Below are 26,317 nucleotides of genomic sequence, written 5' to 3' on the forward strand. Positions count from 1 at the left end.
GATTTAAACATCAAAAATATGATTTAAACACAGCTTATACAAAATTTATTGAAATTTTTTTTCCCAAATTCCAATCACTTTTTAACCATCCATCCTCTGCCGCCAAATTTGAAAATGTCCGTGTGAGTCGGGAAACAATATCAGCCACTTTTTTGTAAGAACCAAAATGGCACTATAAGTATAATGAAATCTTCAAATTTTAATACTCTTCTGAAAAAATAATCACTGGAAATTGTATGATCTTTGAGCGAAAGGTTAACTATTAGAAATATATAATTTTGTATAAAGCTTCATGCTATGATCAGCTGTGCAAAGCACTGGTTAGGCCTTCGAGTGCTAGTTGACTTCAAGATCAAAATGCATGTCATGCAAATATGAAGCAACACACTCCTTGAGCAAATGGTATCTTCTTCGTTTCCTTTTCTCATAAAGAATATTTGGTGACCATTAACATTCATCTAATAAAACAAGTATCGCTATACATAGACTCATATTCACAAAAAACACATCACAATAAATAGCGGATCCTTGTTAAATACAAGACCAAATGTTACGATAAGGAACGGGAATTTGAAACAGATTTATTCCAAATTATCAGATCAAGACAAGAAAAGCTATTAGTGCCACACAGTTTCACTTGCATCTGTGAAAACTGCATTGTGGCGTTCAATTAAACATTGTACAACCTCCACAATAACATAATCAACAGGTGGAACGCCATCATCCAGAGGAATCTGTGATGCTACATCCAAACCTCCACTTGAGCTGTTCCCGTCCTCTGCAATATTGTAATAAGCACAACATCAAAAATAGATGTAATAACTCGACCATTCTAAAGGACTTCCCATCATAAAATATGACAAACATCCAACTTATACTCACCATAGAGATCACGCAAATCATCAAAATCACTGCTTCGATGATTATTGTTGCCATTTTGAGAAGAGAAACCATGTCTACCTGTCCAAGTTCTACTTAAACTTCTCTCTGAATCCTGTGATGAGGACTTCAGCCGAAAAAGTCTGCCTGCATGCCATAAGGGTAATTGCTGTCCGCTAGTATTGGATTTTCTTTCACTCCTCTGCCAAAATATTGTTGGAGCCAGTTCAACTGCAAGGCTATGAGCATCCATCTACAGGTGGACAAAATTTTCAATGCCACAATAGATAGATATTAATATGAATAATCAACTATATCTGTTTATACAGCTCAATCTCAATAATAACTTGGATGGCTCATTAGACGACTGCATATGAATCATTCTGACCAAATGAAAGAACATTGCATTAACGTTGTTTTGTCCCATTATTCAAAGCGATTGCATGTACAAATCACCTTGTTGAGAGCAGATTTTTGGCTGACCCGGAGAAGTAAAGCAGTTATGAACTCCAGGGTTGAATGGTTCACACTTGAAAGTTTTTTCAGAATGTTTCTCAGTTGCTGTACGTTGCTTCTAGCATTTTTAATCTCATCATATAGGTCAAAGGAAATAATGGGCTCAGGAAGACTTAGAAGATAAATCTTAAGCAAAGCAGCAACATCAATCGGACTCACACCTTCAGGTAATGGTGCCTTCGAATCTGTAGGTCATTTTTGACAATGAACGTTGTCAAAATTGAATATAGTAACAGACATTTCAAACTAAATTTATTGTTTTAAGCTCACATCTTATAGAAAACATTTTGCTTGATATACACAATGGTATACAAGCTGAACAATAAAGGAATACAAAGCACTAACCTTCATTATACAAAGAAACTAGGTTTTGAACAACTCTTCCATCTCCGTCGGACTTGAAAATGTATTCTGAAGTGAGTCCTGGTAGTTTCTTCTGGTTTTAGTCACTTTGAAAACTCTTCAGTAAATAGTCTACGAAATAAATATGATTTGAAAGATAAAAAGCTGATAAATACTTGCCTGTTAGCACAATGTAATCAGCACATTTTATTAATATTTCAGGAATAGGTCTTGAAGCATTCTGTCTGTGTACAACAATCTCGATTGGCACTCCAAAAACTGAGATGTTAACATGGCCAAACAAAAACCCATCAGTATTGTCAGGCAATACCTTTCGAATAAGTTTCTCCAATACAACTGGAAAGCAGCTAGTTTTTTGGTTTCGGTGATGGTGAATGAAGGTCTAAAAAGAAACAAAAATTCAACCTATTCCAAATATATCTCCTCGCTAAATTTTTCAACGTCCCATTTTACATTTTTCTGGTCTAATCTTGCTGTTGACATCATTTTACATGCTTTCTATATTTCATCATACCAAGGTCTTTAATCTCTACTTTACTATGATTGATCAAATAAACTTACCAATAGTTTCCATGCTCCTATTTTAGTGTTAGTCTAAGTAACATGACACGTCCTCTCCCCTTGTGACACATATTTTATGTGTCGGACATGACACTTGGATCACACGTGTCTGGAGTGAGTTTGACTTGTGTCCTATTTGTAGGACACGAGTTTGACTAGTGTCAGATAGGAGCCCTACTGTTGTCCCGAAATTTGGACAGGTCCCATGAAAAAAGCATCTTAAAATCGATTTATTGGCTCATTCTCACACAATTCTGTCGCAATTCTGATTTGAAAAATATGGTTGTTGAACGATGTGTTCACACTCGTGTTCTATCAGTTCACTTCAATGTCACATGGTTCGGGTTCGAGTTCGGGTTCGGCAATAATTAGGTTCGACTTGAGTTCGAATTTTTTGATGAGGTTCGGGTTCGAGTTCGGGTTCGGCAATAATTAGGTTCGATTTGAGTTTGAATTTTTTGATGAGGTTCGGATGAGGTTCACCATTAGGTTCGTTTATATATATATATATATATATACAGATATATTAATTTAAAATTAATTATATGATAAAATAGTAAGAAATCAACATCAATAAAAATAAAAAATGCTATGACGGACATGTAAACTGCAAGGATAAATTACAAGCTTGAGTTGTGATATGAAATTATGATTTTTGATCTATGGACTTGGTTAATAGCAATGAGGTTCGATGAGGTTTCGCCGAACCTCAAAAAAATTAAGGTTCGCCAAAATTCGAACCTCGAGGTTAAAGTTCGACGAACCTTGTGACATAGGTTCACTTTGAGAAAATCCTTTTGGTAGTGGATCGTTTAGCTACATGTTACCTAGCTGGACCTAGAACAGAAATAAGTCAACGTAGGGCAAGTGTACATGACAATACTAACATAATCACACCCTTTAAAGGGATGATATATTATCACTTCACATAACCTATTTCCATGTGTGACACAATGTGGAGATATCTTTCATGTTAGCGGAAAGAATAGTGTATGTGTAGTCTAATTACTTCACAGATCACACAAATTGCACGATCACAACATCATAAGTTAAACACGTGTAGTTAAATAATCTGCGTAGTTGTGAAAGCTATAGGAATCCCCCAGCAGAATCATAGAGGACTGATCAACCCACATTGGTGTACAGATATTTTAAGTCTCAAATCCAAATGGGCAATCAAATGCAGCTGGACACTGTGAGGAACGTGACTAGATGAATCACACAAGTTAGATCCAAAAGCATTAACTCTTGGGTCATTTATTGAAATGAAATGATATTTTAAGGTTTTCGAGACTAAAAATAATCTATGAGACCATTAGTTCCCTGTTTTTGCTTTTTGTCATTCAATCTTTTTCCGATTCAAATTGATGATGAGCTGGCCCAACCTTCCAACAATCCCCCTAAAAAGACAACACCAAGAAACTGATGCTAACATGTTCTCATAACTTTCTCTGATGTCTTTGAATGCATCACATTCCAAAATGAAATGTTTTTTCAATTCCACAGCCCCGGACATGCAAAATGTACACACCCATTCTTCCCAAGCTTCTTTAGGCCTTTTCCACCGTCCTGTTTCACACCGAAGTTGATGCGAGTTGGCCCTTAATTGAGCAATAAGAACCTTTGCCCTCCACGAAATGCTAGCTCCAATGAGTGCATCCAATGTTAGGATCTAGTGAGAGTAGGTTTGAGATTAGTCAAATCTGAAGAGTGGAGAACCATCTAGAGTATTCTTTGGATTACTACGAGATTAATACCTTATACAAATAGGTCAATCTCATGGTAAAAGTCAATCCAAAATTTAATTCTTGATAAGATCAGAGGCACGCAAATTCTGGAATCAGCATAATCTGGTTTACCCTAGGGAGCCATATCAATCCAATAACAAAGTTTATGTAATATCCCCAATTTTGATTTTCCACATTAGACACGATTTTTGGAAAAGGAGCCAATTCCGGCATTGAAACTAGGGAGGAAAAAGGGAAATTGCAGCTCTAATGGAACGTGGGGTCCGCAAGAGAGAGAAATTCAGCCCAAGAAGGGAGCTCACACACTTGGGGGAGAGAGAAAAGAGGAGGGGTGCAAATTAGGAGAGAGAAAGAGTGGGGGCCACCAAGGGAGAAAAGGAGGCTAGCGATTATAAATAAGGAAAAGAGGCCTTCATTTGCATCTTTTGACAATTTAACTTCTGAACACAGATTTTATTGAGTTGGTTAGCCAAGTCAACCAGTGTTGTTTAGCACAAGGGATTCCCAAGTGAGAATTCCACCTCTACCTTCAGTGAACTCCGAGTGTCACCCTAGGAGAGTAGAGAGAATTCTATCTCAGGACTTCTAAAGGAGCTACATTGCAGATTATTTCCAGCTGGTGCGTATTTTCCTTGGGCACAGAAGTTATTCGAAACACCCCAATTGAGATCCGCTATAGATTGCTTGACTTCCAAAGGATTTGTAAGATTATTTCCCACACATTCACTAAGATTTTGTAGCGAATTTGTTGGACAGTGAGGCAGGGATTTTGAGGAGCCATTTCTCTCACTCGGAACATAGCGTAGGGATTGGCTTAGCCTGCGCAATGGAAGAAGGGCGAAAAATTTGTGGAGAGATAAGGGTTGGAGATAGAAGGTATTTCTCAATGGAGAATTACTCGGAGCTGGGAGAAATTTCCTGTGGTAGATTTGGAGCATAATTCAGTAACATTAAAAACTATGGGCGTTTTTTGGCTAGGTTGGGCAATTTGCACTTATTGGGGTTCACCGGGGGTTGGTGGATTCAACCCAAACCCTTTCTGGGTTTTTGTGGGTTTGGTGAGGGGAGGCTAGGATTAGTTTTGCAAAAAAATTTGACCACTTCTGAGAGCAGGATTCCTAGTTCCATTCAGCAGCCAACAATATAAATTGTTAGAGGAGGGCACAATTCACCCTGGAACCATTTCCACCACTTGGGTTTATGAGATATTTCTTGGTCTTGCCAAGTATTTAGTGAGAAGGCCACCTGTTGTCGCCAATTTGACCCCAACTAGATCTTGGTTCCTTCTTTTAGTTTCACATTGTGTCTCCCTCATCATATGACTCCCTCATATATTCCCGAGATCAAAATTGCTCCTTGAATCTTCCCGTTTGTCGAATTGTTTATCCTAGGAGCTTAATCTACAAATAATTTCCCTCTTGTTTCAAATTAACGGTTGATACACGCCATCGGGCAGGGCATGCTCACTAGTTAAACAACTAAGTTTTCCCCAATAAGTTACAGTTGCTTGATCTGTTTTCATCCGACGGCTCTCATTCCCATCAGGAAGGAAGGAGCAAGGGCGTTAACACGCCCCCGCTCCACTCGATGAGATCTGACCGTTTATCGTTCACATGATCAACGGTCTATAAGGGCATCGACCCGAACATGCAAGGAACTTAACCCACTTGTCTAACCCGATGGATGGGACATTGTGTCGATATTAGAGCATATTTAATTCCTATTTGATTGAAACCATGATGGGTGTCCTATCCATATTTAGCAAGGCATTTCTATATTAAATACACCTATCCACAAGATTTCAAGCTCATTTTCTACCTAGTTTCCTTGCTTGTCATTCTACATTGTTCTCTCTGTAGCAACCGTCGCCTCTACGCTAGGATTGAAAATCCAACATAACCCTTTGCACCCTTTACTACCAGGTTAGTACTTTCTCACTACCAGTCTTCCCTCCTTGAGTTCTTGAGTAGGTTTAGCCTCTGAATATTAAGGATGTCGAAAAGAGCTTATGAAAGGGGTTTATATCATGAGTCAGTGGGTGTGAGAGACACCCAAGTTCGTCTCATCAACGTTTTGACCTTAAGGAAAAAATCTTAATTTCTCTTCTAGAAAGCCCCCAGATGATGATGGTCTTATTCAATCCAGGGTTTAAGTTGCCTCCCTACCTCCCGTTCATTTTAACCCTCTTCAAAAAATCAAGCTACCTTTATGCACCCTCACCCGTGCAAGCCTTTTTCTGTTATGTCTTGCCTAGTTCGACTCCCTAAAATACAAAAGACAAATCAATACAAGGGATTAGAAAAAAATCTAAGCAGGGATTATAACTAAGCGACGTTAAAGAAATGTCACACTATAAATATGCATATGAAATACTTAATTATTATTTTAATTTTATATATCACATATAAATTCAAAATACAAACAATTAAAAGATTAAATATCACTAACTAGTATATGTGACTAAACATAATTGAGATATTATTACTATCATTAAGAACTCCTAAAAATGGGGAAACAATGTCCACTAAAAAGGGGAAAATATATATATTAATAATATTTAAAATTTGGTGTTTCGATCATTAAGGGGGTTGACTTCTTATATATGTGTGTGTGTGTGTGAAATACATATTAGAAACATAATTTTACAAATGTTACCGTGGGTTAATTATGACGTAAAAATGAAAGTTGAGAAAGAAAAGTAAAACTTTTAATGAAACAAATGCTCAAAAAATATTAGGGTAATCTATGAAAATCATTAATTACTAAACAACATACCCTATATATTTTATTTTCCAAAGATCGAATTTATAACATTACATCAAAATTATTTATTTATCTGTCAAAATTATTTTCATGTTGCATTAAAAGAACTAAAGGACAAATTATTTATTGAACCATATCTTATTAAATGAAAAATCACATCGAAAACTATGCACAAGGCCCCACACATTCGTGTGAATGCCATTGGGTCAAGGAAAGAGGTTAATTTACTTGTAGCTCTCCACCCGATATGAATGTCATCCCTTTGTTAAAAACAAGATCAGTGGATGAGATTTCATCGAGTAAGCACTCCCTATTCCTCACCCAACATAATAAGAAAACAGTTGATTTAATTTGACTCTAATCCCTAAGTTTTTATTACATCCACATCTTGGTTGGGGAGTTTAGGGTTTTCTTCACCTTAAATTCATTTTCGTGAAATTATTCTCATTAATGTTCTTGTTGAGGTTTATTGCAAGATTATCTTCACATGCCTGAATTCATACACATAAAATATATTTTAGAAACTAGAGCTTTATTTACAGGTTGAGGAGGATTTACGATGATTTACTTTGAGAACCATCGAACATTTTTACATGAAATAAATTTTAAAATTTTGTTATGAAAGGTTTACTCAGATTTACCGCAAAAATTAGGTCAAAAGAGCATTTGTTCGAAAAAGAGAATAAGATATGAATGTTTCATCCAATTATTCTCCTTATAGTGTTTTGTGAAGTCATCTCATAAATAAAGGTGTGTGAAAAAGTTTTATTATAGAAAATGTTGGCAAAGTAAACAAAGAACATTCATTGCGTTTTAATTTACTAGTTGTTAATATAAAGGATTAACTCTAATTTGTTTTATGTAGGAATTTTACGATGGACAATTTAATAATTGACTAATTAAAGATTTGAACGTGAGATTAATGAGTGAAATAAACATACGTTTCATTTAGTTAAAATAATAATTATTAATGTAATTTTACTAGAAGTTACGGGAACTAAATGAAACGAACTTCCAGACATTTAAAAGAGCATGTAAGGGTTTATTTCGAGAGCTTTTTGGGAAGGAAATTTTTGGCAAGGATTTTTTTGGGCAGATTGAAGGATGGTGGTGCATTGGAGATGAAGACTTATTCTTTTTAAAGCCATCATGTACTTGCTACAGTGGTGTTGTTCATTGTCACTATGAGGATTTTTATTTAATAATATCTATTTTTTCTTTTCTTTGTGTGTTATTTTTATGTGAGATTTTATTCACTGGTTAATTGTGCATGTTATTGATATAACGTGATTATTCAATAATATTGCATGCAATAATTATTTAAATATGTGAATACTTGTTATTTAAAGTTTTTTAAATTATATTTGAATTTATTTGTTGCAGAACAAAATTCTAAATTTGCACATAAATTTAAATACCATAAAACCAATCCTCCTGTTTTATTTTTCATTGTTAATCTATTTTCCATTTCTTTATTTCACTGGTAATATGTGGTGATTATCAATACTTTGACATGATCAGGTTGATTAATCTCCCACATACTAAAATTGGTTTAGTTTTTCCTCCAATATTTACTATTTAGAAAAAATAAATCAAATAATTTAATTGTTTTGTTGCAGGATGAATAATAATAGCACTTAATGCCACATTGTTTCAACTGCAACATGTCTATTAAATGCATTAAACCAATTTTTCCTAACTTCCAAATTTTCATTTTTTTATTTTTACTAACCCTTATGTTTTGTGAGAAATATGATATATTAATTTAAACTTCACTTAGCCATAATGACATTTTACTTTTAATAAGTTTTCACATGTTATATGCCTACCACCTCTATTTCTTAAAAAACATTAATTATTTAAAATACTCTTTATTCGATAATCTGGCCTATTTATTTGTTAATTATAAAATCAATTTAATTTACATTATTTTACAACGACTATTCAAATTTGATTATCACCAGGGATTACCAACTGTGGTGAAAGGGAAGCCAACCCTTATCACCTAAAGCGGGAGGATCTAGGATCCTCAATGATGTGGTCTTAGGGTGCCCTCAGTTACTGGGACAATCTGTGCACCAACATCTTTTAGCGTTGTTGTCGAGAAACGAATTGTTAAGGTTTTGTTTCCTCTAGTAACCGATTAATTGGTTAAATCTGTGATCCGTTGGTGGACAAGCTTACATTTGTATGCGCCTAAAAGGATTTAAGGTAAATCTTTCTTGTTTATTTGTTCACTTGCTAGCTCCTTAGTTTAATTTTCTTGTTGATTTTGTTTCAATGGCGGTTTCATGGATTTCTTCACGTTTTGCTCCTTTGAATTTTTCTAATATTGCAGGTTCTCCACATGATTTACCTGACATAGATATATGGGATGCTTACCTGCCCCGTTTTCGAAATGATGAAGGGGATAATCCAACACAACATCTCAAAGACTTTCACGACAACATTATGAAGATAGGAGTACACCATGAAAATGTTCTAATGAAGTTATTCATGATGTCCTTGGAAGGCGTCGCTCGGAAGTGTACAAAAGTCTCCATCTTGGTACGATTTCTTCTCTAAAATATTTTCATATAAATTTTCGTGACTATCATAGATGTATGTATCCTATAGGATTACTTGACTTTGACTGTTACGAACATAATAATGATAATAACCTTGAAAATCAATATGATGACAACAATGAAGAAACTCAAATGGATTATGAATCTAAAATAGAAAGCAACATTAATGAATCTAACTTTGAAAACCTTGAAGAATCATCTTCTATCATATGTGCTAATGAGCTGGATGTGTTGTCAAATCGTGAAGATCATGAACAAGTTACTTCTCTTTCTTTAACATAATATCATACAACACACTTATGTTTAGAGGAATTTTCAGATTCTATAACTCTTATTGGTTCTTATATATCTTTGATTTCATGTTTAGAAGAAGATAATAATAAAAATGATAAAGGAGAGGTTACAATTGAAATGTTTGATTCTACATCTTACCAATCAGACATTCTACCACATATTCCTGAAGGTCTTCAACAACAATTGATCAACAAAGATATTCTTCCACCTATTAAACCTTTTTGTGATGCAACAGGGAAGCTATTACATGAACTTATCTTTGACTATTTTGACTTAATTTGATGTTCATTTTGAATTTTCACAACCCCCTGTTTATGATCGATATGATGATGAATTGAATCATGAAGTAGGCTTACAAACTGATCATGAGTTTAGTTCTTGTTTTGAACATACTTTAGATATTTTTAATACTAGTCAGAATGAAGGCTATGATAACTTAATTGAATCAATATTTTCATACCCTGTTTATGATAACTAGAGGAAAAGGAATTTATAAATAAAAATGAAATTAAACATATCAATTCTTTCCTTTCATCTCCTCCTAGTTATTATAGTTATAACCAATGTAATAGCCTACAAGGTAATTATGATTTAAATCCACATTTTTCAAAGGATTAGTTTTATAATGAGGAAAACATAATTTCCCATGTCTCTAATAATGACACTTTTACTCAACATTTTGAGGTTGTTGCATCACATAATGACGTTAATACTTTTCATTTACAATCTCTTTTGCGACATGCTATAGAATTGGATCATAGTACCACAAGCTTTAATATGAAGCATGTTGGCTATTTCGGAAAATACTCTTTATCTATTTTAAATCATGAATCTGAAGAATGTTGTGGGACTAACTCTATCACCATTTCAAAAAGCAACAAGAATCCCTCCTATGAAATAATTGTTAAAAAATTCATTCTTGAAAATTTTGATCATTTAAATTTTCAAATGGGATATCATGACTTTGTGGAGGAATGGATGAATCAAGTTTTTAAAAGAACATCAATCTCATTCCGCTTTTACTTCTACTCTTTTCTAAGAAGTGTGTTAGTTGATGAAACTTACTCTTTGCTTCCTATATTACAGTTTTTGTTAAGAATGGAGCCCAATGTTACGAAGTTAGCCATTGATATAAATTTTGTTTGGTTACAATGGATTTTTTATTCCTTTCATAAAAAATGTTATTGAGACACATTGTATATAAACCAATACCATGTATATAAATAAACCTTTTTATGCTTCCTAGGTTTAGAATGAATAAAGATGAAGATTTTTTGCATCTTGAAGTGTTTTTATGCGATCATTATAGAATGGAATACACATATATGAGTCCTTAGTATGAACCATATTAACGAGATTTTTAAATACATATTTAAGGACTTTGTTTTTAAATCATGTTTAAGTGGTAACAATTTTCAAAGGACTCAGATATTAAGTTCTTAGTAATGTCAGCTTCATATTGAATATTCCTCACCAGTGTTGATAATATCGCCGAAAAATCGGCGATATTCGCAAATATCGCGATATTTTCGGCGGGCCGAAATATCGCCCCCGAAAAATCGCGATATTTTCAAGTTTTGAATTTCGCGCGAGAAATACGAAATTTCGGCGATATTTTAGTAAAAATCGCGAGACGAGGGTAAATATCGCCGGTTAGGTTGTATCGACGAATTATAAAATGGTTTTTCAGTTTTCGATGCACGTCATTTTGTTTTCGTGAGAGCTGGAAATGCCCTTTGACAACCATTTCAAATCACGATTTCTTGGTAAAACGAAGCTGGCCATCTCAACTGCTGCTATGATGAACGGCAAAAATTTGCATTTCAAATTGATAATGTGGAAACACAGTCGACTCCATCACTCTCCTTTCATGGGAATGAATAATAAATAAGCAAATCCCGTCTATTGAATTTTATTTGGAAAGGGATTTCACTCATTAATCCCTAGTGAATGCCTACGCGTCAATTTGGCTGGCCAACACCTATTCGCCATCATCAAAATGCTGCCGGAATTTCATTTCTGATGTCATTGATACAGCACCGCCCTTCCATTTTTTTCAATGAGGCTGAAGGCACAACTTGAAGCCCTACATTATTTAATATTTATTTTCTAATTGAGGAACAATGATATTGTTGGACGTGAACGTATTGTTTGGAATCTGGATGCATTATTGTAATAATGATGTTAATATGTATGAATTAAATATAATATTATTATATGAAATTTAATTAATTTTATATTCCCTATAATTAGAAAAGTTAATGGTTTTTATCATTTAATATTGAAAAATTATAATATTATTTTAATTTTCTATTCATAACATCACTACTTATATGTATCAACTGAATATAATATTTTTAATATAAAATTAATAAAATTTAATATTCATTACGTAATAAAAATGAAAGTGTTTGAAAAATCTTAATATATAAAATTATAAGATTATAATAATGCGTTTATATTTATATAAATAAATTTATCTAAACATTTATTAAAAATTTGAAAACAAAGTTATCGGCCTAATTAGGAATTGAAATTTGAATGGATGGCAAGGAGTTGAGAGTTGGGATACAAGTGTGAAAACCATAGCTCAAACCACCACCAGTGTTAACATTAAACTATATTAACATTTTGTTTGAGTCCTTGATTGGACAATTATCAATTTATCACTATCAGGGATCAGCAGGATTTGGTATCGCCTTTGAAGTTTGATGTATCATTTCTATTTGACATCATACATATCAATGCCTTCTTCATATTTATGTGCCAATGTGTTTAGTTCATGTTGTTATTGCTTTATATGTTTAGAAATCTGAAAAAAATGAATATATTATGCATTTTTTATGCTTGCCGATATTTGCCGATATTTTGCCGATATTTTCGCCGATATTTCCTATAAGATATTTTCCGGACCCTCGCCGATATTTTCCCGATACCGATATTATCAACACTGTTCCTCACCACATTCCTCTTCCATACTACTTACACATAAATACTAAGGGATCACATTAAGTCATAAGGGCTAGACCTATAACTATAAGATTGAGCTTTCATAAAATTCTATTGAAATTTTGGCGAAACTAGTTGTCACATCACAAAAATACATGAGACCTTCCTAGTTAACATACTACCCTAGGGATAGGAACTTATGTCTTCTTGGGTGGGGCATATTGGTATCTCCGTCGGGGCTATAGACGCTCGCTGGCAGTAGAGAAAGGCCAGTGGCATTAGATTAAAATCTAGTGTGTAATCCTCCCACTCCTATTGAGGTAACATCCAATGGGGCATGCTGAAATCTCCATTAGAGCTATGAACGCTCGCTGGCAGTGGAGCAAGGTCAGTGGTATTGGACTAAGTCCAATGCGTAATCCTCCCATCCTGTGAATGCTATATTTACCAAATAAATTGAAAGAAAAGCCTCTAACACGAAGAGAAAACAACAATCCAAGCTCAGGATAGCGGAACACTCTGTCAGGGCTATGGACGCTCGCTGGTAGCGAAGCGACATCCAATTTTGGAAATTCATGTTATGGACCAAAAAGGGAACCAAAATCCCTAACGGCTAACCTCCTTAGTTTCAATAAACTCAAAAATAGAAGTCACTCTTATGTATCTTAATTAGCTCCTTGGTTTATGTAATTTCTTAATCATTACCTGTAAGTAAGTATGGCTTGTTATGGTGTTGGATGTTCTTATGAATTGATACATTTATCATTTTTTAGATCATGTGCCTTGAACATTATCATAGTACCTAGATATACTTAATATACAAACAAATGTCATTTATGTATGTAAATAATCATAAAACTTGTTAATCTATACATACTGAGCCTTTAAGATGCAAAAGGTTTTCCTTTTATCACTTTTTGTCTCTTCAGTTTCCTTTTTCGACTTCATGCCCAATACAAAGGCTTCTGGTCTACGTTCTTGATCCTCCACAGGGGAGCACAATCCCCAGTTGGAGCCAAATGTTATCGCCAATTTGACCCCAATTAGATCTTGGCTCCTTTCAATTTCACCTTGTGTCTCCCTCATCATATGACTCCCTCTTATATTCTCGAGATCAAAATTTCTCCTGAGAATCTTCCCATTTGTTAAATTGTTTATCCTAGGAGCTTAATCTACAAATATTTTCCCTCTTGTTTCAAATTAACAGTTGATACACGCCATCGGGCAAGACGTGCTCACTAGTTAAACAACTCACTTTTCCCCGATAAGTCATAGTCGTTTGATCTGTTTTCATCCGACGGTTCTCATTCCCATTGGAAAGGAAGGAGCAAGGGCATTAACACGCCCCCGCTCCGCCCGATGAGATCTGACCATCTATTGTTCTATTGACGATGTCGGATCTGCCAACATTCAGGGGATCTCCCCAATATGAGGTCCCAATTAGACCTCACACTATTTGGTATAGGAGTCCCATCCGCTATGATGGCCCGGTTGCCAAATACTTAGAGATTTGCCTCGGCTCTAGCTTTTAGCACAAGAGAGTGTTGCAATGGTACCTTCGAAAAGCAGGGTGAGTGTGCCTGGTGATTATGCAACGTAACTGTGTATAGGTTCTCTTATTGCAAAAGGGGAGAGAAAAGTGAGCCTCTAAGTGAGAGGTAATAGTACCACCCTGGAAGAGACACACTTGAACCAGGAAGACTTATCCACATCCAGCGAAATAGTCCAAAACGGAATGTGACAGTTGTTATAACCGATGAGCAAGGAAAGGTTTGTCTAGTATCCTGCGGAGTATTCCACAAGGATGAGACGGCAGTGACACCATTACAGCGCCTTCCCAACAAGACAAGCACTAAAACAATCGAAATAATTCAACTATCTTAGTACATGTGAAATAAACATGAATTATAAATGCTCGCAGAATAGTCTTACAAACATCCATAAGTCATGCATGGAAAAGTGTTGGCCTGAAAAGGCTTCTGTATTAAGCAAAAGTTCCAAGACACATGTTTACATCATACATCACTAGCCCCAGTAGTCGGACATTGGAGCCACTCCTTGCTCCTCAAAGAACTAACTGAACTCTCTATGTTTTGTAGGAGGAGCCAAGGTGAATAGTCCTTTGCTCATACAATAAGGGGGTATATATAACCAAGGGGTGATGTTTGACCCTTGTGACTCTTTGACTTCCCTGATGATTGTTCAACTTCCTATGACTTTTCAACTGACATGACTCTTCGTATTCATGTGTGTCCATTGGACTTCCACTTTACATTACATTTGATTTACATTATGCATGGCTCATAATAGTGATGTGGCATTTGACAGCTCATGACACGACTTGACATGACACTGCTGACATGGACTAGCTTGCTGAGGTGGCAATGTCAAGCCATTGTTGTTGTTGAGTGATAGATGTGTTATTGGATGTGCTTTCTCTTCTCCTCCACATAGCTTGATGATGCGGGGTCTTCAATGATCTTCGGTCTTGAGAGTTAGTTGTATGCATGCATTTCCTTTGCTTGTTCTTGATAAGCTTCTTTGTTCGTCCAGCTATGAGTGAGTCCTCTAGCATGTTCGCTCCTTCTCCTTCTTCATCATCTCGCCATGATCTAATAGTGTACATGTTCCTGCAATTCACTCATGAAGGGATGACATCAAATCCATAAACTCCCTAGTCTAAGATGATGCACGGTTATCCATGGACTGGGCCGGGGACAAGTCACAGGCTAGGAAAGACGGCCCAGTAACTGTGCATTGTGCAATTTCAGGTGATAGGGAGGGAGGTTGGTCACTGAGACTACGCAGAGCGCAACTTAGGCTTGGTTGAGGAACTTCTGAGCACAGTCTTCACTGCGAGCGAAAATTGCCCAGGGGCCATTGGGAAACAGGATTGCGCAGTTGAGACAGTCAGTGATTGATCGAGGGAGACTCTGGGAGGAAAGGCTGCGCAGTTTTCAGAGGCAAGGCAGGACTGGGCAACAGAGGGCCCTGGAGGACAGATTTGTGCAGTTCTTGAGATCAGTGAGTCCCAACTGAGGAAGGAAACTGGGGACACTTCTACGCATTTCTTGGAGGCAAGGCAGGCCTGTTTCTCTGCGCATTGCGGGGTTCCAGCCAGCAATGGGGAAAGCTTGAGGACTGATCTTGCGAAATGCACATTTCAGGTCATGCTGGGAGGAGTTACTGCACAATTCTGGGGATGAAGGGAGGTTGCTCAGCTTTGGAATTGTGTAGTGCAACTGCCCTGGGCAATAGTGACTATGCACTGTGTAGTTCCAGGCAACAAGGTTGCATCACTGAGGGCTGAGACTACGCAATGCACAGTTTAGTCGGGGTCCAGTGAAAGTGAGTTGCCCGGTCGGAAGGATTTTCTGAGAAATGGCTAAGTGTAGGAGGAAAGTGAGCTTGTGAGGAACTTGAACTAGTGATCACACACACTTAGCATACTTCGACGACACGACAACATAGACCACTAGATCTGTTGAAGAGAGTGTAACTAGATTCGATATTTACAAATGTAATTTTGATCTTTGTACTTGTCAAGAAAAAAAAGAAATATTATTTTGGTAAATTAAAGAATGAGTCTCTTGCTCATTCCATAGGTCTAAGAAAGTCAAAGAGTCCAAGTCATATACAAGGAGCTCTTCTTGAGCCATCATGTAATGTATATGGATTAACCGAATGTCTAGGAACAACCCTTCAAGACCAGCACAATCCTCCTAAATACAAGCAAGCAAAACGATGTAAAATACAGTCATGTCGACTCAATAAAGGACACAACGGTTCACACTAGCATGTCGGCTTATTATGAAGACATAACTACTATATATACCCAACTAGGGTATTCGCAAATAGCAGTGAAGAACTTGGTTTGTCTGAAATTTTCGGAGGTTAGTTAGAGGGTCTGAAATCCGCATTACAGGAGTGTAGAGAACTGCGCATAAGCCTCTACAACTTCACACATATCTCTTTGAAATCTCGGTCAAGTTAAGAGGCACAGAAATATCGAACGAAGAAGTACAGTTTTTTCGGTTAGGAGAAGGATCCATGTGGTTTCGAACAGGCATTACAGGGGTACACACTCTCAACATACTCTCACAATCTCAGTCAAGAAGTAGCTCAGTAATCCCACAGTGATGTATTCTTGGCATAGTTATGACAAGTAAGATCTCGGTGGACATAGTGACATTTTCGGTGAAAATCCCAGTGCAATCATGATGAACACAGTTGCATTCTCGGTCAAGGTGCAGTCATGATCCTAACATGGTTACGATCTCGGTGAAGGAATAGTCATGATAAGACAACCATGATCTCGATGGTGTTCCAATGAAGACATCAACGATGTAGCAATGATGCAACAAGAATCTCAGTGCCGCTCTCATTCATGTGTATGACGATCTCGTTGTGATGTTGAAGAACTTGAAGAAGGAACAGTCATGGTACAGTAGCAATGATGATCTCGGTGAAGCAGTAATGATGATGATGAGCTCAACAATAAGAAGAGGATTGGCGTCTGGGTCTTGGAGTGGCTTGATAGGTCAAGGGTCATGGTCTTGGTATTCATCAATTGGAATCTCTATAAGAAGAATTTTGTGTGGGTTTACCTCTCCAAGAGGGAGAGGTTGGCCCTGGCAGAAAGCCAACATCTTGTGTTCTTGTCTCTTGTATTTTGGTAATTGTTTGATGAAGTAAGAAATACACACACTAATGATATCAAGATAAGATTGTGCTAATAAGAAAAAAGTTAAAATACGTCACAACTAGTTATCATGCGAAGAAGAATCACATAAACTACATTTGCCCTAGATTCTTCAACATGGTATTAGAGCTAAGGTGTTGAAGTCAAAGGAAGGGCAACAAAAGAGACATACAAGAATCAGTCTTCAAGAAAGGCATCAAAGCAAAGTTGAAGAGATTTGTCAAGATTGAAGGATTAGTCTACAACAACAATCAAGAAGCAGTCTACAACAACGAGATGTTTTGTCTCCACAATCATCATCAACAGGCCACCAAGACCCCCATTAAGTTGTCTACAAACCAATTAAGCTCAAAGGACCTCAAGTCGAAGAATACATCATCTCAAAGAAGTACAAATCCTAGAAGCAGTTTTGATCTAAACCACAAAAGAAGACAAATTGAAGGCAATAAGGCATGGACATCTTCAAAGGATCATCTCCTTGCTCTAGAAGAAGATCATCCAAAGAAGCAACAAATCATCCCTATCAAAAGGAGCAACCTTTTCTATTGAGAAAAGGCCTTCTCATTCAAATGAAGATCATTCAAGAAGAAGCCCTCATATATCTTCTTCAACCATCACCAAAGCAATCAAGGTGAAGATTTCATCTTCACATGACAAGTAAGTATCTTTTCAATTTATAAATTTGGTTAAATGACTTCATGAATTGCAAGGACATCTATAGGTTGATGGGTCATCAAGATTCCTTGCATGGAGAAGAGGGATAGTCATAGTCCTCTAAATAGTTGAAGTCATTAAACATATAAAAAGGTCTCCTCTAAATTTATGAAAAGGTCCCATCATATAGCAACATTGGAGACATCAAAGAGATGTATATGATAAACTCATTCTCTAAAGGTGCAATGAAGAAGATCACATGAAATCTTATCTACATAAAAGTAAAGGGTATCAAAGGATGTAGGATATCTTCATAAGGTCTCATCTACAAGATCTAGGAAGGAAGATAACCATCATTGATCTATAATGCACTAATCAAGGTAACAAATATCCATGGGATAAGAAGGTTGCCTCATTCGACAACTTATGGTCTCTATGCTAAATAGAGAAAGACAAGTTGATGTCAAAAGTATTGAAGGGTAAAGGACTAAATCATGTGCAGAAAGGAAAGGGAAGTTTGGTCCTCAAGCAAGGCAAAATAGGTATAGCTAAAATTATGGAAGCTCATAGCATCGGATAGATGGAGGAAGCTGAAGAAAAGGGCCAAGGAAAGAGGGAGTAACAGATCTCTATTTTGATTGGGATAGTATCCCTCACAAAAGGGTCCTATCATAAGCTTCTATTATAAGGATTGACAATGATAATAAGATGCATTGTGGCATCATGGAAGCATTAGAAACAAGAGCTCATGACATCACCATGGGAATCATGAAGGACAAAATCCATGGCAGACAAACATGTAGGATATAGCTCTTGAGAATCTCAGTGGACATTGCAGGAAAGGAAGAAGTCATCCAGGACAAGGCTCATCATACATCAAGTCAAAAAGGAAACATTTGCCAAATGGGGATATAGAAAGATCCTGAAGATGCTCTTATAGAATCCTCATTGATCTAGAGGAGAAGCAAGTGTTTCATCAAGAACTCCAACGTATGGTATTCATGTATGATGTTATGGTGACATAAGAGAAGAAGCGGATCAAGGGGTTGAAGACACTTCAATCAAGGAAGCTGCTGAAAGAAGCCTAGATGGCCTAAAGGTAAAATAAGGTATGTATGCTTGTGTTTAATATTATAATGTCATGACATATGATTGCAGGTAACATGGACCATTGTTTCTATCTTAAGAAGCATGATCAAGAGAAAAAGGATCTCCTCCTCTGACAGGATGCAGGAAGGCGTAAGTCACACTAGATGAAATCAACATAATATGTCCTCATATGAAGTATGAGGTGGTTGACTACAATGAAGAAACTCTGATTGAAAGCTACTGGGAATGGAATGTGTAAGGAAGGAAGGGATCGTGAGATATGCAACCCTGATGAAGGCGATCAACATCCAAAAGATTAAGAAGACTTGAATAGAAAATCTCCCGGAAAGATATGAAGACTCTGATGGAAAAGATGAACCCTTGACAATGGATATCTTTGGGAGATGTGTCAACATGAATGTAGGATTCTGAAAACTACAAGAAGATGTCATGATGAAGAGCCATCTCGTAAGGTATGACTTGATTTAATATGTTTTGATTTCTTGAAAAATATCTGGATAAGTTCATGCACGGCTACTCAAACAAGAGTTGTAAATACAAGTACAACTAGCATTCATGTGGTGGATAGAAGAAGCATGATGAAGAAGTAGCCATATGACGAAGGTTCCAGATATGAAGCAAATCATTGATGCGGATCCTAGTGCCACTGTTGCCATTGCCAAGATCCAGAAGAATGAGCCCGAAGAGCCAGAGGAGGGGGAACGTCTTTTCCACTCACAGATGTGGGTGAAGGGTTCGCCGCTGCAATTCATTGTCGATAGTGGCAGCCAAAAGAACCTCGTTTCAGCAGAGGTCGTGAAGCGGTTGGGCCTACCAACTACGCCACACCCACAACCGTACAGTATCGGGTGGCTTCACGAAGGACGAGATCTCAAAGTTCACCAGCAGTGCCGCCTTCCCTACAGCATCAAGCCCTTCACAAATGAGGTATTGTGTGATGTTACACCTCTGGATGTTTGTGATGTACTATTAGGCCAGCCATACTTGTGGAGGCGACATGCTGTGTATGAGTCAAGGCCTCGCGCTGTCATTATTTCTTTGGATAATTCATTATACAAGATACCAGAGGTAGCTCCACCTACCACCACCTCTTTGATCACTGCTAAGAAAGGCAGCAAGCTCATCTCACAGACTAGGAAATTTATTTTATGTCTGGTTCGCTCCCAAAGTAAGGGGAAGATCGTTGCTGCATCCATGACCCCCGCAAAGGGTTCCTCCACGCAGCAGCAGCAACATAGGGATACAGTCATGACAGAACACAGGAACAACTTCTCCTTACCCAGAGGGGTACCACACAAGTTTCAGGTGGGCGAAAAAGTTTGGTTACATCTGCAGAGAGAACGCCTTACCAGAACCCATCAGAAACTCAGACCGCTTCGACATGGTCCTTACACCAGTAACAAGGTTGTGGGCAACAATGCTTTGAAGCACAACATTCCTCCATTCCTTCGCTTGCACCGATTGTTCAATGTGGACCATCGTTGACCATGCTTCCCACCATTTTTGGGCACATCAGAGATTGCAGAACAGCTCACTAGAGACCCAGCTCAGTAGAAGCTTCCTCGTCACAAGGAGGAACTCAACGCAATGGGGACCATTGCTTCCTAAGGGGGGAGGAATGATCCAGGTGGATGTTGGTGGTTACCCACCTATCCCATTTGGACCCCCACAACTGTCTCTTTCAGTTTTTCAGTTTCCTTAATTATAGCGCAGTTTACTATTTTTAGCAATTTTTCGGGTCCTAAAATTCCAGAGCCGTTTTGAGGCCCTAAACGACGTTTTTTGGGAAATCTACCTCCGTCTTTTCCGTCGTATTCCTCGAAGAGATCTTTCCAACGGGCTATCATGCGCGTCAAACGGAGATCATATGCCAAAGTTACGACCCCGGGAAGTTGATGTACCAATTTACCCAAACGGGGCCCATAGTTTGGCGTTTCATCTTCTAGGGTTAGGTTTTGGAATGTTAAGGGTTTTCCATTGTTTCTCAATAATAAATAGGCCTTCGAGCCTCATTGTAAACACAGTTCGAAACAGTTCAGAGGCATGTAGCCGACACATCTCTTCTCAGAGATAAGCTACCATCGCCCTAGCTGGGTTATTTCTATTTGTAAGCATATTTCAGTATTCTCCATTAATGAAATGAAGTATTATTTCCGTTGCATCTCTGTTTTTATGGTTATCGCATCTCTATATTTATGGTTATCTCTATAATCTATTGCGTTCCTGCTTAAATCCGGATCAGTGGTATCAGAGCGGTCTGCTTTTTCTCTGTTTTTCTTTGCATGTCCCCAACGAGGTCGGGATATAAGGAGTTAGGGCTTGAATTGGTCGAACCTTTGCAAGACCAGCCTCGCAAATCTCGACAACCTCCCATGGCGGATGAGAAGAAAGACGAGGGGGCAGGAGATCCTATCAGAATCTTGCTCGAAGAAGCCCTCGAGCGGCAAAGGAACGCGATGATGGATAGCTTTGCGCAGATCCTTCAGCGGCTACCCAGAGGCAACGCATCGGCTTCCAACAGCTACCTTGGAAATGCCACACCGTTTAAGGTACAAGTTAATTTTGAAATCCCCATCTTCGAGGGTAAAATAGACGCAGATGCCGTAGATAAATGGTTAAATCTGCTAGATGGGTATTTTTCTGTTCATGAATTTTCAAGTCAGGAAAAGATTGTTTTCGCTCTTCTCAAAGCAGCACCCCACGTCAAGGACTGGTGGGAAACATACTGCGAGCAGAAGGATGAAAGTACAGGCTCACTGTTTTCAGCCGCCCCCACTTGGAATGACCTCCGGGATGCCATCAAGGAGCAGTACTACCCTGCCAAAAGCTATGAGGACAAATACATCAAATGGACCACACTGCGACAGGGACGAGACCAAGATGTACCAGAGTTCACAAATATTTTTCATACCCTTCGCACACAGTTGGGTATCAAAGATTCTGAGCTGCATCTGGTACTCAAATACCACAGCTGCCTACACAGATACATCCAGGAAGAGATGGAGTTCTTGAACATCTCCTCACTTGGCACAGCATACCGATACGCTGTCAAAATCGAGCAAAAGTTCAAACAGAAGAAGCAAGACTTTGGATCTGCAAATCCGAAGCCCAAAGGACAAAGCCAAGGCGGGGTGACCCAAGACAACCCCTCTAAGCTACAAGAAAAGAACAACACCACGAAGCTGAAGAAGGACACAGGAAAGTGGTGTGAGTTCCACAAGAGTCCCACTCATAACACAAGTGAGTGTCGGACCAAGCAGTGGCTGGTGGCCGAGTTGAAGGCTTCAGAATCAGATGCATGTTCTGACTCTGAGCCGGAACCCGACAAGGGGGATGGCAAAGGGAAGCAAATCATTGATGCAGATCCTAGTGCCACTGTTGCCACTGCCAAGATCCAGAAGAATGAGCCCGAAGAGCCAGAGGAGGGGGAACGTCTTTTCCACTCACAGATGTGGGTGAAGGGTTCGCCGCTGCAATTCATTGTCGATAGTGGCAACCAAAAGAACCTCGTTTCAGCAGAGGTCGTGAAGCGGTTGGGCCTACCAACTACGCCACACCCACAACCGTACAGTATCGGGTGGCTTCACGAAGGACGAGATCTCAAAGTTCACCAGCAGTGCCGCCTTCCCTACAGCATCAAGCCCTTCACAGATGAGGTATTGTGTGATGTTACACCTCTGGATGTTTGTGATGTACTATTAGGCCAGCCATACTTGTGGAGGCGACATGCTGTGTATGAGTCAAGGCCTCGCGCTATCATTATTTCTTTGGATAATTCATTATACAGGATACCAGAGGTAGCTCCCCTACCACCACCTCTATGATCACTGCTAAGAAAGGCAGCAAGCTCATCTCACAGACTAGGAAATTTATTTTCTGTCTGGTTCACTCCCAAAGTAAGGGGAAGATCATTGCTGCATCCATGACCCCCGCAAAGGGTTCCTCCACGCAGCAGCAGCAACATAGGGATACAGTCATGACAGAACACAGGAACAACTTCTCCTTACCCAGAGGGGTACCACACAAGTTTCAGGTGGGCGAAAAAGTATGGTTACATCTGCAGAGAGAACGCCTTACCAGAACCCATCAGAAACTCAGACCGCTTCGACATGGTCCTTACACCAGTAACAAGGCTGTGGGCAACAATGCTTTGAAGCACAGCATTCCTCCATTCCTTCGCTTGCACCGATTGTTCAATGTGGACCATCGTCGACCATGCTTCCCACCATTTCTGGGCACATCAGAGATTGCAGAACAGCTCACTAGAGACCCAGCTCAGTAGAAGCTTCCTCGTCACAAGGAGGAACTCAACGCAATGGGGACCATTGCTTCCTAAGGGGGGAGGAATGATCCAGGTGGATGTTGGTGGTCACCCACCTATCCCATTTGGACCCCCACAACTGTCTCTTTCAGTTTTTCAGTTTCCTTAATTATAGCGCAGTTTACTATTTTTAGCAGTTTTTCGGGTCCTAAACTTCCAGAGCCGTTTTGAGGCCCTAAACGACGTTTTTTTGGGAAATCTACCTCCGTCTTTTCCGTCATAGTCCTCGAAGAGATCTTTCCAACGGGCTATCATGCGCGTCAAACGGAGATCATATGCCAAAGTTACGACCCCGGGAAGTTGATGTACCAATTTACCCAAACGGGGCCCATAGTTTGGCGTTTCATCTTCTAGGGTTAGGTTTTGGAATGTTAAGGGTTTTCCATTGTTTCTCAATAATAAATAGGCCTTCGACCCTCATTGTAAACACAGTTCGAAACAGTTCAGAGGCATGTAGCCGACACATCTCTTCTCAGAGATAAGCTACCATCGCCCTAGCTGGGTTATTTCTATTTGTAAGCATATTTCAGTATTCTCCATTAATGAAATGAAGTGTTATTTCCGCTGCATCTCTGTTTTTATGGTTATCGCATCTCTGTATTTATGGTTATCTCTATAATCTATTGCGTTCCTGCTTAAATCCGGATCAGCTTGGAGCAGCGTTCGCTGTCCAGCATAAGGAACAATCGGAGTTGCTGTGGGGTTTGATCATCCGGTCGTTAGTTTGCCGGAATATCTGTCCTCGGATAGAGGTACTACTGTCGAGGATATTCTTCGTTGGGTGAGCCATTTCTGGCACCCTAGTTGTATTCACGAAGTCTGCTTAATAATACAAACCTTACAATGTGATTAATCTAAAAGACTATTCTCTACATCATGGATCACAAAATTCTTTGATCTAACAATACAAACCATCTATATGTTGCACCGATTTTCCCGAATTGGGTTTTTCCGGGGACGATTGTCAAAAATAACGGTGTCCCTTGTGTTATTGTCTTAGTTTATTTCAGTGCATGATCTATATATTTGTGAAAGCTGCAATAATGTTTACTTCGATATTTATGCAATTAAATAACTTGTCAATGTAAAGAACAAGTAGGAGATTGTAAACCGGTAATTGCAGTAGGGGTTTCTGATGTGTTAGATTCAGGAATTTTCACATGGTATCGGAGCGATTGCAGATCATAGGCGACTGAAGACACCAACTAAAAAACCTGAGAATTTGCAGTAGAGAAGCAGTTGTCCCGAGAGAGTCTTGTTCCAGAGCTAAAGAGGCAAGTGGAGGAGTGACGCAGTGCAAAGAGTGTGACGCATAGGCTCACGCAGTGCCTGCGTCAGCACTTTGAGCCAGGAGAAGGGCCAGCGCAGAGGCAAAGGAGGGCAAATCAGGCTCACACAGAGCCACATCATCTTTTTGAGCGAGAAAGGATTGACGCAGTTGGCCGGGAGGAGCAAATTCAGCCCACGAAGAGATTGCGCAGAGCCTGAAGGTCTCAGATTCTTCGAGTTATCGGGGCTAAGGGAGCTGTGCAGATTTTTATTTGAAGAGCTGGTGGGACAATGTTTATGTCGATGCAGAACAGTGTCTAAGGAGACTGAACCAAGGTAGAGGGAAGCACTACCTCAACAGATTTCTAGCCAAGAAATCTAGACCCGGGTTGCAGCGGCAAAGGAGGATTGGAGAGGAGTGAATCTACAGTTGGCCAGAGGATTTCCGAGAGGGAAATCAAGACTTTGAGGGAGTCTAGAGAAGAGGAGCAGAGATGGCAGTGAACAGATTGAGGGATCAGGATAGATTGGACGGAGCTTCCAATTTTGTCATCTGGAAGGCCAAGATCCTAGCAATCTTGGATAAACATCGCATCAAGGACTATGCCTTGAAAGTAGTAGTTGTCCCGGTTGACACTAATGCAGCCGAGAAGTATGAGGAGGCCCAGGCAAAGGCGAAATGCATGATCCTAGACAGGGTCAAGGACCATGTAATACCACATATTGTTGAGAAGACAACAGCAAGGGAGATGTGGGAGACCCTGACCACCTTATACCAGGGCTCTTCTGTGCAACGGAAGATGTTATTGGAGAATCAGCTAAGGTCATGCCATATGCAGAAAGGGGAGGAAATAGATCCCTTCCTTCTCAGGTTTCAGGGGATTCACGACCAACTTACTTCCATGGGGTCTACTCCAAATCCAGAGTTCTTAGTCAGGACTACCCTGAATGCAATATTCGAGGAGTGGGAGACGTTTGTCCAAAGCATTTTGGGCAGAGCAACTCTCCCCAGTTGGGAGGCAATGTGGGCAACTCTTCGACAGGAAGAGCTCAAGAGATTGACCAAGGTAGGGAGTAGTGGTAAGGGAGTTTGAATCAAGGAGGAGGAGGAGAAGGATGCAGCTCTCGCATCAACGGGACAACAGGGGCTACAGAATAGGAAGAAGAAAGACATCTCCAAGGTCAAGTGCTTCAACTGTGAGGAGCTGGGACATTATGCCTCTCAGTGCCCCAAGAAGAAAGACAAGGGAGAAGCTTTCGACTCAAAGGTTGCTCCAGCAAAGGCAGAAAAGTATGTCGAGACTGATGATGATTGTGCCATGAGTGCTCATGCACCTCTAGAGAAGAGGTGGGGTGATCTGGGGTTGTAGTCAAGAGGACTACATGAGGGGCAGGATCCTTGAGGTGCCCAAGCTCTTGGATCACATCCGGCTACGGGAGCCCTTAAAGACAGTACCATGATGATAGGTGTCGAGTGGAGCAAGGTGTGATGGAGCGACAAGGCAGTGCTAGAGTGCAGAAGTTTGTAGCAGCGCAGTGGAGGTTGTAGCAGTGCGAGAGGCACAGAAGAGGTTGCAGCAACGCAGTGGCAGCAGAGGGAGCATAGGATAGCAGCAGAGGT

The 26,317-nt window shown here is 39.1% G+C and overlaps 1 protein-coding gene across 2 annotated transcripts in view; it reads right to left on the reverse strand.

Annotated features, from left to right (window-relative positions):
* Nucleotides 1-391: 391 nt before the first annotated feature.
* LOC149174189 (small G protein family protein / RhoGAP family protein) overlaps nt 392-26,317 on the reverse strand; it is a 116,512-nt gene continuing 90,586 nt past the window's right edge. For both annotated transcript variants that reach the window (XM_089419223.1, XM_089419222.1), the window contains exons 6-10: nt 1,918-2,016; nt 1,741-1,818; nt 1,336-1,580; nt 883-1,132; nt 392-778 (exon numbers count right to left, since the gene is read on the reverse strand). In XM_089419223.1, the coding sequence (XP_089275349.1) occupies nt 618-778; nt 883-1,132; nt 1,336-1,580; nt 1,741-1,818; nt 1,918-2,016 (833 nt within the window). In that variant the 3' untranslated portion in view covers nt 392-617. The remainder of the gene's footprint in view (nt 779-882; nt 1,133-1,335; nt 1,581-1,740; nt 1,819-1,917; nt 2,017-26,317) is intronic.

Source organism: Pinus tabuliformis, chromosome 4_1 (genome assembly GCF_031772625.1).
Source record: "Pinus tabuliformis cultivar Carrire ecotype Pingquan chromosome 4_1, CPIR1, whole genome shotgun sequence".
Taxonomy (NCBI): domain Eukaryota; kingdom Viridiplantae; phylum Streptophyta; class Pinopsida; order Pinales; family Pinaceae; genus Pinus; species Pinus tabuliformis.